Source organism: Alternaria conjuncta (assembly GCF_024043145.1).
Source record: "Alternaria conjuncta strain BMP 0040 chromosome Unknown scaffold_2, whole genome shotgun sequence".
NCBI classification, from domain to species: domain Eukaryota; kingdom Fungi; phylum Ascomycota; class Dothideomycetes; order Pleosporales; family Pleosporaceae; genus Alternaria; species Alternaria conjuncta.
In genome coordinates, this window is record NW_026250091.1 from 420,024 (window position 1) to 432,865 (window position 12,842).

At 53.7% G+C, this 12,842-nt stretch overlaps 5 protein-coding genes across 5 annotated transcripts; 1 reads left to right on the plus strand and 4 right to left on the minus strand.

Annotated features, from left to right (window-relative positions):
- Positions 1-389: 389 nt before the first annotated feature.
- On the minus strand, positions 390-1,732 carry J4E85_001234 (uncharacterized protein; the record flags this gene model as incomplete). The annotated part of the gene is made up of 2 exons (XM_051465521.1): positions 390-1,465; positions 1,540-1,732. The coding sequence occupies 2 exons, from the start codon at positions 1,730-1,732 to the stop codon at positions 390-392; spliced, it is 1,269 nt and encodes a 422-aa protein (XP_051330078.1).
- A 1,528-nt stretch (positions 1,733-3,260) lies between these two features.
- J4E85_001235 (uncharacterized protein) lies at positions 3,261-5,366 on the plus strand (the record flags this gene model as incomplete). Its single annotated transcript, XM_051465522.1, has 2 exons — positions 3,261-3,564; positions 3,745-5,366. The coding sequence occupies 2 exons, from the start codon at positions 3,261-3,263 to the stop codon at positions 5,364-5,366; spliced, it is 1,926 nt and encodes a 641-aa protein (XP_051330079.1).
- Positions 5,367-5,723: 357 nt separating this feature from the next.
- J4E85_001236 (uncharacterized protein) lies at positions 5,724-7,591 on the minus strand (the record flags this gene model as incomplete). Its single annotated transcript, XM_051465523.1, has 3 exons — positions 5,724-6,143; positions 6,232-6,609; positions 6,674-7,591. 3 exons carry the CDS (start codon positions 7,589-7,591, stop codon positions 5,724-5,726), a joined length of 1,716 nt encoding a protein of 571 aa, XP_051330080.1.
- Positions 7,592-9,077: 1,486 nt separating this feature from the next.
- Positions 9,078-10,407, minus strand: J4E85_001237 (uncharacterized protein; the record flags this gene model as incomplete). Its single annotated transcript, XM_051465524.1, has 3 exons — positions 9,078-9,803; positions 9,856-10,103; positions 10,167-10,407. The coding sequence occupies 3 exons, from the start codon at positions 10,405-10,407 to the stop codon at positions 9,078-9,080; spliced, it is 1,215 nt and encodes a 404-aa protein (XP_051330081.1).
- Positions 10,408-11,399: 992 nt separating this feature from the next.
- Positions 11,400-12,647, minus strand: J4E85_001238 (uncharacterized protein; the record flags this gene model as incomplete). Its single annotated transcript, XM_051465525.1, has 1 exon — positions 11,400-12,647. One exon carries the CDS (start codon positions 12,645-12,647, stop codon positions 11,400-11,402), a length of 1,248 nt encoding a protein of 415 aa, XP_051330082.1.
- Between the last annotated feature and the right edge of the window lie 195 nt (positions 12,648-12,842).

Here is a 12,842-nt window from a genome sequence, read left to right on the forward strand (position 1 = left end):
GACAACCCAGCAGTAGGGGACTATAGCTTAGCTATCACGCCTCTACTGTGTATTTGCTGAGGCAGTCACCTGACGACGGAAACAACAATAGTCGAGAGAGTAGGTGCATTGAAAGTGAGAGGAATAGGTCCAGTCTTTTTGCATAATTGATCTTGATTAGCAAGCTGAGTACATCGTCAAGACTAGCTAAACGTATTTTTCATTGACATCATCGCTCTCGTGACACTTTGATGAGAAGACCAGGGATGATGTATGGTGAAGCCACGTGCGGTAAGGTTACGGTCAAAGCATGTGATCTGCTCGTTTCGTACATGCTGTGTTCAAATGAACTTTTCGTAGATTGGATATTGGAGATCAATTGTTGGCCAAAGGCCTTCCCGCTCAATATCTTACTTGTCCACTCTGATCTTCATGCCAAAGTCATTCAGTGTCTTCACGTACTCATCTCCCAGTGTTGCGGGTGTAAGAATGCCACCTCCTAGCTTACCCGCCTCGCTGTCCTCTAGCCTGCCTCGGAGAACGACTAAGGCGGCGGCACTGAGTGTCATCGCCGTGGCAACATACCCACCATGTGCGACCTCGAGGTTGGCAATCACCTTCTTTCCGTCCCCAGTGGTGCCAACACCACGGTAGTGCATGAAGTCATCCTTCATGCTCTCTTTCGACGGTCCTTGGCCTGGGCTTGGGATGACCATCTTGAAGACGGGTTCCAACAACCAGCGTGTTACTGGTATGGCAAGCAGAACGGCGACTGAAGTAAGAACGACCTTCTGTGCTAGCCCAACAAAGAAGCTGGGAGCACGCGCGTACTCGTTGAACCGGAATTTGGGACCATATTGCAGGGTGTCGTCACCCGAAGACTGGTACAGACCCCACGAGCGATGTGCAATGCATACATCGACGCTTGCCATGAGTCCAGTTGTCTGGATGCCTCCAAGCTCAGGAATACTTTGTAGACCGAAAAGACTGTATGGAAAGCTTCCCGACGGTGCTGCGACGACGTTGTCTGCGCTAACCGGCGAAAGCGAGTATGGGTGCATCGACTTTCCGAGATGACTGAGTGAGTATTTTTTGAAGAGTTCCAGCATAGTAAGGGATGTTCCACCGCTGATTCCAGATTTGAAGTCGTAGAGTGTCATGATGGCGCGCTCGCAGGGTGCGTCGTAGCGCTTGCGCACCTCGCGAGCGAGGACGTACGCCATGATGTCTGCAGGAACAGAGTCGAGACCACACTCGGGGATGACGATGGTCTTGTTCTTCTTCGCAAGCTCATCGTATTTGGCAACCATGTCGTAGATCCATGGCACCTCACCAGTGGAGTCTAGATAGTGTGTGCCGTTGTTCACACAGGCGGCAAGGACAGGTTCGCCATAGTGCATGAAGGGGCCCACCGTCGTGATGATGAGCTTTGTCTTCTTAACAAGCGTTTCTAGCTGTTGGCGCTCAAGCTCGCATGTCTCGATAGCTAGGTCTCGTTAGCTGACCCGTCTCAGATTTTGTCCGTCACATGTTTGTAACGCAGATTCTGTCGCCACATACCTGGCTGCTTGCGATCTGGCTTTAGCTTCGTCAAGTCGTCGACTACAGCTTGCAGTTTCTTCGCATTGCGTCCAGCAACAGCCCACTTGAGATCATCCGGCAGGTGGGTAGTCACCCATTCCGCAACGAGTTTTCCGGTATATCCGGTTGCTCCCAGCAAGATCAGCTCATATTGTCGCGATTCTTGAGCCATCCTGATGAGGGTGTGTGATTGAGCAAAGAAGAGACGAGGAGACAGGAAAACGTCAATCGGGGTGCAGCTAAGGGAAATTCCTAATCATTGAATACTACGCGACTCGGACAAGACCCTTCTTTTGGATGCCTGCGGTCATGCCGAGGCAGGCGCCGGCGTGCGCGGTAGATACAATATCTGCACCGCTCGCAGTACACCTCATAAGAAGGAAGGCTGCATCGCGAGTGCTGCACTACAATACAGTTCAAGATCAAAAATGATCGCCAGCTAACGATACCACATACAGAGTAAGCCTTTACATGGATAGATCACGATGTGGACATGCACTATTCTCGAAATATTCTAAGCGCCTTGGCAACAGACGCTGAATTTGAGCAATGCCCCTCCACGCCGATGAATTGTATTCCTCACCGCTATCCTCGAATGGCTTTTCGGCCTCCACACAAGCTGTTGTACTCCAATCGCACGACTGAGTCATCTCTCTGGATCGGGCAATGAAGGCAGAGAAGCCTGGTGGAGGAGCGCGACAGTGCAGATGAAGCGGTCTGCTTTCTGCGACACCCACGTTTCTCGCAGTGTCGCTAATATGCAAATCTCACAGGAAGACCTGACAGCAGGATTCAAGATGATGGTAGCTACATGCAAGAAGCCGCCGCAAACATACCGCGAACTCACATCGACCGCGTCGCGCGGTATCCTCGTCCGGCGCCTACAAGGTCGCCCGAGGCGCTACACGTAGAAATACAAGACCCGTTACATTGCTTTACTTTGTCCATACAAAGGCGGAACTTTCGAGTCGTCTTCCAACGCAGTATCGAATATACAAGGGCTGGCATTGGTAGCGCTGCACGTCACCATACGCCGAGGGAGCTTGCGCTGCAGACACATTGTTCGGCCCATCAACACCAGATTCAGCAGCTGTCGTTATCTTATCAGTGCATTCCATAGTGACGTCTTCTCGCGAAGATAAGATTGTCCAGATCTCCAGTCCGTCCGGCCTTGTATGCGCGGCCTTCCCACTTCAGAATGCCCCATAGACGCGAGACGGAAACCGATGCGAGCACCTTGAAGCTAAGCGCGCCTTCCGTATGCATACCACAGCGCATCTGACACAATCAAGAGTTGAAGAGATAGCGAAGCGGTTGAACTGAAACATATTTACACCATAGGTAACCACTCGGTGACATCGCAAGTCATCCGGACTGCTCCTTCGGGTCCCGAACACGTGGTAAGGTAAGCGCGAAGAATGACTGATCATCTAGCATCTGCCCGCCCGCAGCAGCTTTGGATCTCGTCACGCATTCTACACTACCAAAGGCGCCACTAGTCTCCACTTGGGCATCCTCTTCCTGGCAAACATCACGGGTTTCCGGGGTTGGTTGCGACTGCCTAGGAGTGTGGCTGCAGGCCAAGCCACTAGCGTCCGCTACTTAAACCACAGTCCCCGCTCTCTCGACTTGATCATCTTCCCAACTTATGAATCGCGTCGACGAGTACTTCCGCTCTTTCACTTCCAAGCATCACACCAATGGCCGAGACGTGTATAGTCTGCCTCGGCGATCTCGTCCCCCTCGACGACGGCCCTACCGCCACCGCATCATCGCTGGCGACCAAGCCGCTTGAGGATGTCGCTGAGGTCGACCTCCAATCACATGCCAAGGATAAGATGGCGGCCGTAGAGTCTACCAAGGAGGACGATTTGGTCGCACATTTACTGCCATGCGGCCACGATCTGCACAACGAGTGCCTCAAGCCCTGGGTCGAACGAGCGAACAGTTGCCCTATATGTCGAGCCAGTTTCAACATGGTCGAGCTCAGCGCGCGCGTTGGAGGTATGTCAGTCCTGGATGCTACGGAGCCCTGCGGTTGTGACGCTGCTATTGTTGGCTGATAGTAGCCTAGCTACTGGCTAAATGGTCAGTCAAGCTCAGCATGACCTCTACCCAAACCTACAATGTCTTGCCGCACAAGGTGGCTCTGTCGACATGGAATTTCGACTAACAACTCACCAGGACCCAAACTATCCGAGTACGCCGTGCAAGACAAGCAGCAAGTGGCCGATATCGATCCGTCCATGATCATCGACGACGACTACATACTGGAGGATGACGGAAGCTACGATGCATGCATGGTCTGTGATGAATTCGGCGACGCATCGCAGCTCATGTACTGCCATAGCTGCGAACAACTCTGCCATGTCTTCTGTGCTGGACTCGACCGGATGCCATCTCGCGGGCCCTGGTATTGCCAGGGCTGTGTTGAGAATCCTAGTCTGCTGGAAGCCGCGTCCCGACGACGACCTGCAGTACGAGGTCCCGCTGCCTGGATCAACGGCCGGAGCCGTGTGCCGCGTCACAATCATGCCCCTGACGAATGGGTGGGCGTCTGGCAGAGCGTCTGGGACCGATTGCAGTTTGACATCGAGTTCCCCTTTGACGAGGAAGAACAGTCTGAGAACCAGTCAGATGCCACGCGACGCGATGACCGTAGATGGGAGCAGCGCATGCGAGTCGCACGACAGGCCGGAGCCGGCACTCGCTTCCAAATCGCCACTGACAATGTTGTAACCGGTCGACGCCGCAACTCCAACGCCGCTACACGACCGACGAATCGAACGCTTCATCGCGAGCCACCAAAGACACCGAAAGATCCAGAGTCACAGGAAGAACTGCGGGCGTGGAACCAATTCGAGAAGGCGCGCGAGCAGCTAGCCCAAGGTGACGCACGTCCTGCCCCCAGCGTAGCGAGCACCAGTAGCCGAAGAGGCCGCAAACGCAAGTCCATCGACTCCTCCCCTGCCGATTCTGAGCCTCGCGAGCAGAAGCCAGAACGCAAGCTCAAGCGCCCTCGAACCCGTATGCACCTGGACAACGGAGAGTCATCGTCGGCAGCCGCACGCCGCAACACAGTGGCTAGCACGCACGCTCCTGCTGCTGCATCATCGCCCCCTGCAGTTCCAACCGGTGAGAGTTCAACTCCCGCGCCTGGTTTTCTGCAATCGTTGCTTCAGGAGGTCGAGGTCGACCGGTTTGCCGAGCGCGACAAGGAGATCGCCGCCCCACAGCCCCGGCGCATCATCGTGGAGCGCGCTTGTTCTCCCCAACATTCCTCCCCAGGTCTGTCGCCGGTCTACCAGAAACCTCCCGGCATGTCCACACCGCCGCCTCTTAATCTTACTCGCACCACATCACCTGTACAACAGGACCAGCAATTGTCGCCAACCTACTCGCCGTATTCCCCTGCAGACGACGACCGCCCCGGACGTCGCACACTCGCGCATCGCTCTGTCGGCCTCAGCAGCCCCCCTCGCTCGAAGGACTCGTCGCCTAGCCGGCCGACCCTCTCGTATTCTACCAAAGCTGAACTGCAGCGCATGGTTACAGCTGTGTTAAAACCTATTTACCTGAAGAAAGAAGTCACGAAACAGGAGTATACCGACGTCAATCGCGACGTATCACGTTTGCTATACGAAAAGGTCGGTGAAGCTGGTGCTGATGCGTTGGCGGATCAAGACACGCGGGAGAAATGGCAGAAGATGGCGACCACTGAAGTTGACGTTGCGCTGAAAGCTCTTCGGGTCGGTGGAGCCTCACTTTCGCCCTCTGCTGAAGATTCTGCGTCATCGTCCTCATAAGGGGACTACAAGGGACGGATCATTCAGGCGTACGGATTGTTGGGAGGAACAGATATATGATACCACGGATCTCTTTGGGCCTGCATTTATGGAGTTGTCGGTAGCGCTTAGTTATTATAGTAATCGTATCTGCGACGTAATCCAGGAATCTTCAGCCGGAATTCGGCTTTTACGATTACCGAAAAGATATTGCAGTCCTAGTCATACATCTTACGCTTACATACATCTGCCCGGGAACTACAGACGGGAAGTCATCGATGGCTTTATAATTGTTTGCTATTTCATCGTAGGTATGGTTGTGGAAGAAGTCGCGCAAGCTGACACCTGTACCTTGCACGCTTGACATGGTTAGTGCCCCTACGCGACTCTTTTAATAGTCCTGCCTTCGATACCCGTCACCGCGGTAGTCACGCTGAGAATACTCTTGTTGAGGGTAGCCTTGTTGTGATGGTGGGTACTGCTCCGAACGACAGTCTGGAGGTCCTTGATGGTAACCCTGTGTGGGTGGGGCATGGTGCTCAGATCGGTAGTCCTGAGATGGATATGATTCAGGGCGGTGATGTTGAGGTGGTTGATGTTGCTGAGGAGCATAGCCTTCATGAGGTGGCCCGTGATGCTCGGGTCGATAGTCTTGAGGCGGTGGGTATTGTGACGCCTGGTGATCTTGGTACTCGCGTCTAGGCTCCTCTCGGTATTGATCATGGCTCTGGTACTGTGGGGGGTTGTTGTATCCCTGCGGTAGATGTTCCTGTCCACTGTAACTGCCAGACGGAGGTGCTGGACCATGGTCACTGTGTGGCGGTTGCGACGGAGGTTGGTACCCTCCTCCCATGCTTGTGTTCGCGGTCGGGGATCCGACGCTTACGTTCTCGTTTCCGATGTCGTCTGGAACGTTGATCTTAACGTCAGGCAGGTACCTTTGTACTTTCTGTTCTACCATGCCCTGCACGAAGACCCAGCTCTGACGCTCAAACTTGCGATGACCACCATTGACTACACCCAGTATGCTTTCTCGAAGTGTCTCTTGTACCTTTTGTACCAAAGCACGGATCTTGGAGAGCAATTTGGACTTGATGTCATCTCCAAATCCGCGATCTGCTGGACCGGACGCATCGCGGTCGAGCTGTGAATCGAAAGGATTTCCACCTAGTATCTTCTCGAGCGGACGTTGGAATTGATCAGGTAACAATTCGAACAGTTGTTTCTCGATTGCTCCGAGGATCTTGCGGAACTCCAAGCGAACCTAAAGATGGGTGTGTCATGTCAGTATTTTTCTCACACAAATCTCGTGGAGGGATATTACTCACTTCTCGGTGGACTTTGGCGAGACCCGTGCTGAGCTTGTCACTGATGACGCGGGAGAAGCCTCCACCACTACTGCTCTCGCCATCACGACTAGAGTCATCAAAGCCTCTCGAAGTCTCCTCATTGCTGCCTTTTTTGCTCCCGAACAAATTTCCAAGGCCCTTTACCAGGTCACCCACCTGTTCAGCAATCTCGGCTTTCGCACCATCACCCAAGTCGCGTGTGCTTGTGTTTCCACGAAGCCAGCGCTTGATGTGTTCCAGGGCTATGCGGGTGAACTGCTCAGCGAGAGGCGCATGTTGTTGACGTAACTTGTCGCCAACTGTCTGCTTGATCTCTGGGCTGATAAGTCTCGCCTTCTCCTCGGGGTTCTGAGATGCGTCTTTGATTGTGCTACTGATCATGCCGAGGAGACCCCCAATCTCAAAGGACTGACCACCCTTTGACCCTCTTTCGTCGAAATGATCTTGCACGACATTCAGAGCCGATGAAAGGAAACCTCGCGCTCCAGACGAGAAATCCCCGTCTACAGATCGAGACTGCTCTGGGCCTCCTCGGTTCCCCTCCGTAAGATCGAATATATCGCGCAAATCCCCGCCCGCTTCATCAGAAATCTGACCGAAGCTACGCGTCAACTTGGCGATTTCATCCGCAAAAGGCAATGACTGTCCACCATAGGCGTCGGGTGCTGCGTCATTGAGGTTCCAAGGACCCGATCGGCTGCCATCCGACGAAGACGGCCTGTCTTTACCGAACAGTGAACGAAAAGCGTCTACGACCTGGGTTTCCAGACTGTCGATAGTCTTTTGTTGGAAGACTTCAAGTTCGGAGGCGATGCGGGGCTGAATCTGAGGCGCCAGCGAATCGACATAATCGTCGACCTTTTGCATCAAGACGTCGGGAAGACCGCGCGAAGACATGATCTGCGAGATTTGTATATATTTAGGTTGAGAGCTGCCACGGATAGAGCAGGATGGTTTAATGCTTGCTGAGGAAGAGTATAGATGAAGTAAGGTTGGAAAGTGGCTGGTGCAGGTGATAAGTGGCGTCAGCCAAGACAGGCTAGTAACGAATACTACCTAGGCACGAGCTTCAACTGCCTCTGCTCCACGCAAATGCAGTACAGTCACTAAATGTGTTCGTGCACATGTGACATTACTCAGAGGCCGAATTCAAGAACCTGAGGTTGAAGAACGATGCCTTTGATTTGCTGATATGCCGTGCGATCCGACCCAGACGAACGTGACGGCCTGGCGTTCGTCATCTTACCTGCAAATTCAAACCAAGAAAGTCCCAAAGACCGTAAAACGAATCGCTGTAAAGCAAATTCGAGCGTGACCTCTCAAAGACACATCTCACCGTTTCCCGTCACCATGAGCAATATAAAAGTTGCAGGCCCTCCAACTACAACCAACGCAGACGGCGCAGCCGGATCTCAAACGCATCGCATACACGAATCTCCACACAAACCGACTGCTGGTACCATTCTTCTTGCATTTACGGGAAGTCTAGCCTGCTGGATCATAACAGGCGCCATTGCCTACGTGTCACCCTCTTTACCAGCCAACGACGATTTCACGTGCCTCGTCATGGCGTTTTTGCCGCTAGAAGCATTCGCAGTCAGTTATCTCATCTTGACAGCTTCGGAAAAGGGCTGGTTATCAACAACCCCGATTGCAAGCGCAGCCATTGCTGGCTTCGGAATAACAACCGCGTATGTCATTTGTTGGACTGCATGGAAAAACTTTGCGACTTTTGCATTCTGGGTCGAGGCTGGCGTCTTCCTTTCCCTCATTCTTGAAATCAGGTTCCGGCTTTTTCAATCGGCAGAAAGAAAAATCGGCGAGTTCTTGGACTTGTGAGAAAGGAAAACTGGTCGTTGTTGAGAAGCGCGGTGGCTTAGCATCTCCCTCACGCACGAGCTTCTAATCATACGGTAGAAGAGCGAGTTTCGTTAATAACTCATACGCATTTTCATCTGGCCTATATGACTTGCTACCCAACCTCAAGCAACGGCTGGCTTCTATTCGTATTCCGAATAGGCTCTTTGCACCAATTATACCCGATTGGAGCTACGACAACAAGGGATCATGAGCAGAACCTCAGGGTCAAGTGTGCGGCGCAATTGAGCCACGGCTACTTCGTCATCACAACGGAATGTTTCACTGCACATCGCAACTGGTCGATAGGATGGGCTGATAGACGAAGGTGGTCTGGACGGAGGATGCCCATCTCGTAGCTGCTAGATCGGTTGAGATATCGAATTTACATGTCTTCTTCGCCGATGGAGACGACTAAGAAGACCAGCATTTGCTATCGGAGTCTTTCATTAGGGTTCGTAAGTTTAGTTGATCTTATAGCAATGCCGACATCATCCCTTTGGCGTTGCCGTCATGGAATCTACTCCTAGACAATAGCCTCAGGCCTCTCGACCCTCTTCTTCGCCGTACCCACACCTGCATGGCCTCTTTCCTGATCCTTGCCCAACCATGGCTTCAACGCCTCACCGACCATACTCTGTCGCAGAAAGTAGATCACCTGTCCAATAATAATGAGGACAAAGGCGATGGGGTACATCCAGTGAATGTTCAGTCCGAAGACCTTGACGCCAATCGCCACACCCCAGAAGCTTCCTGTGAGAAGGGAGATGTTGAAAAATGCAGCGGAGCTGAGACGGAACAGGACCGGTGCAAGGGAGTAGAAGAGGGAAAGGATGAGTGTGTATCCGGTGAGGTAGCCTCCAACCTTGGCGTTCCAAGTCGCACTGCGGAAGGCGGCGCGGTCGAAGATACCCGCTTGCGTACCGTTGATGAACATGCCCCAGAAAGCAAGTTGGCCAACAACCTCATACAGCGGCCGTTCGGAAACCAACCACTCTTCAAATACGTTGGACAGACCGTAGAAAGTGGCGCCTAGAAGCGCAAAAAGATCGCCCTTGACTTGGTCCGTAGCGCCAAAGTTGTTGGTACCGGTGATGTGATCAGAGCCGAAGATTACGCCTAGACCGCCGATGCACAGAAGGATGCCGAAAATTTGCGTGTAGTGGTAGCGGACCTTGAGGAAGAAGAAGGAAATTATTACGACAACGGCGATGGCCCAGAAGTTGATCAATTGGGCGCTGAGGATGGTGGTCTAGTCGTGTGTCAGCATGCAAGTCTACGCAAGAGAATGGAGAGGAACCTACGTAACGATATGCCAGAACGATGAAGTAGTTGCCTTCGACATCCATGAAGGCGAGGATAAAGAACCGCCAGCCGTCTTTTATGACGACTCGTCCCCATTTCTTAAAGCCGTACTTGTAGAGGGTATACGATGTGTAGATTATGTTGAGGAGGACGTAGTTGAAGAAGGACTGGAAGGCGGGTATTGATGTACCCTCTTCCGCGAGCAGAGACGATAATGTATTTGTACCGGTGATGCAGAGAGCGAGGACTGGAAGTAATACCTTGTCAGTCTACATTTCGAACATCCGAAAATGGTGTGTTTGGTGCATACCCTGCCCAAGGACCAGTGTGATCCAGAATTGTTTCGTCTTAAGGTATTGGAACCAGCGTCCTTTGGTCTGCGCATCGCGTTCTAGAACCTCATTCCCGGCCGCACCGTTATGCGACTCATTCTCAGATGTCACATATGTGCCAGCACCGGTTTTGTCATGAGCTGCCTCCGGCGCGTAGTGGCCGTGATGAGCATCTTGAACGACCACGCCCTCAGCAGGGTAAGCTTGAATCGGATTCATGACCGCTCTCTTGATCCTGGAGGGTTCGAAAGCGCGGGAACTGAGCGCGCAGGCTTGACACTGCTATCGAGAGCCTGCCGGCAAGATTGTAAAACTCAGCGTGGTGAGGTGGAGCTTTTCGCAATTGACGTGAGCGCAAAACTCCAGAAGTCGCTCACGGTGGTGTACAGTTGCGTACGATTTGGCGGCTGCGAGAGGTTGCAACTCATTCCCCAAGTGGGGGTCCGCCACATTTTAAACAACGAGGGCTGCCCTCGTTCGTTCTCGCCAGTCGCGTCCCTCGCTCCGGCCACCATGCGCGGTGGTGAAAAAAGTGTGCATGGCCTGCTGTCCAGAGCATGGGAGCTCCGCTTGTTCTTGCCTGGGTGGGGTTAAGCCTCGGAGACTAATGTACCCTTGTGGAGATGGCCGGTGCGAGAGCATGTCAATGCACGCGTGCTGAGACTAGGCGAATCCCGATGTTGCTTTTTCGTGCGTTATCGTGCATGCTGAATGTGAAAAAGGCTGAGGGATTTGATCGTGAATGGACCGGAGGCAAGACTACGTGGTGAGATTGCATGGCTTTAGCGAAGATCGATCATTGGGGTGGGGCATGCAGCTGCATCCACGAGCCCGGATGGAACTACTGTCACAAATCCAATGCGCTCGCCACAGTGCATGCAGAAACTTCGGGCGCATAGTAGTGATGGGCCCGAGCACCTGGTGGAAGGAAATGATAACGGCGAACGGCAAGTGGGGCTCGTGTAGAGCAATGCAGGTCACTGAAGCGAGGTGGTGCGAGAGCAAAGTTTCTTTAGTAGGCTATCTAGAGGGGAGAAGAATACGAGGCTGTCATCGCGACTGGCCCAAACGTGTGTCGGAAGCAGGAGTAGAGTTACCTACACGCCGTCTAAAACAAATCAAAACAAGACAAGCAAGACCAAAGGTAATGACTGACAACAGTTGGACATTCCGCGTACTATTACCATGCACGTGTCGCTGCAGTCGAGGTTCTACTCGGAATCCTCGTCGTCGCTGTCCGCATTCTCCAGCCACTCCTTGAACTGCTCGGCCGACTTGCGGACAGACTTGCTGACCTTGAGGTCGACATACTTTTTGCTGGCCTTGGAGCACCAGCCCTTGAGCTGGTCTTCCGAGACGAGGTCGTTCTCGTACACCTTCAACAGGATGGCCGAGACCTGAGGGATGAGCTCGGGCTTGTCGTTGCCGACAAAGCGCTCAATGCCACCAAGGAAAGCCTTCTCATGCTTGTCCGAGGTGATCATCTTCTTGAGCATGGGAGCACGGCCATCCATCTGCTTGACGATCTTCTCGGTGAAGAGGGTCTGGGGAATGACGGTAAGTGTGCGGTGCTTGGTTTCGATGCCGAGCTCCTTGGCCTTGACGTAGATGTCGACGTTGTCAAGCTTCTCAACACCGCCCTTCTCCGCGCCAGTGTCGATGATCCACTTGCCGAAAGTGTCGTAGCTGGAGCCGCCCTCGTCGTCATCCTCAATGACAAGGGCACGCTTGAGGTCGTCGGGAAGGTCCTGGGCACGAGCCCTGATGGCGGCCTCCGAGGTGTCGATGGACCACTCAACTTCCTTGGCATCCTCCTCGTCAATCTCCTTGGCGCCCTCGTTGATCTGGCGGGTCAGCTCGTCGTCGCTGCCGGCCTCGAGTGCCATGTCACCATCGTCACCGTTCTCCTCAGCGCTGTCACCGGGACTGCCGCCGTCGGGGGAGGTAGCCTCGCCGCGGGCTTCAGCCTCCTTGCGGGCACGGCGCTCAGCCTTCTTGCTGGACTTGTCCTTCTTGCCCTTCTTGGGTTCGTTCTTCAGGATGAAGGAGCTGAGCTTGAGGCGGGGGTCTACGTCGGAAATCTTTCCGCAAGCCTTGCAGTCGAGCGTGATGTTGCCATCTTTGATGTGCACGTCGGTCTCGGGGTTCTTGCACTTCTTGCAGAGGACGAACTTGGAGATGAAACCGTCGAGGTAGTCCTGGAGCTTGCTGGCGTCGTGGGCGCCGTTGATGATCCAACGGTCGTCGTTGGGGCTCGTGTTGGTCTGGGCGCCCAGCTCGAAGCCAAAGTACTTGATGACGTGAGCGGGCGGGCGGGCGAGGGACTGAGCGACGCTGCTCAGGTTGACGATGACGGTCTTGATGCCGTTGCCCTTGCCTTCAATCTTGGACTGGATGCGCTCCATCTTGTAGCGGTAGAAGGGGTCGGTGACATCGCGGCGGATGTTGACGGTAGCCATGGCGACGGTGGTGCGGGGACTGGGCGAGGGGGTGGTTAATGGTGGTGCGGCGGGCGGGCGAACGGGGTCGGATCAGCTATGTTGACGAGGGCCGAAAGAGACATGCGCAGAAGCAGTCTCTAGTACGTGTGGGTTGGGTGTGTGTGTGCGACTCGGGGTCAGGAGGGGCAGTGGATTAGCCGTTGGTTTGGTGGA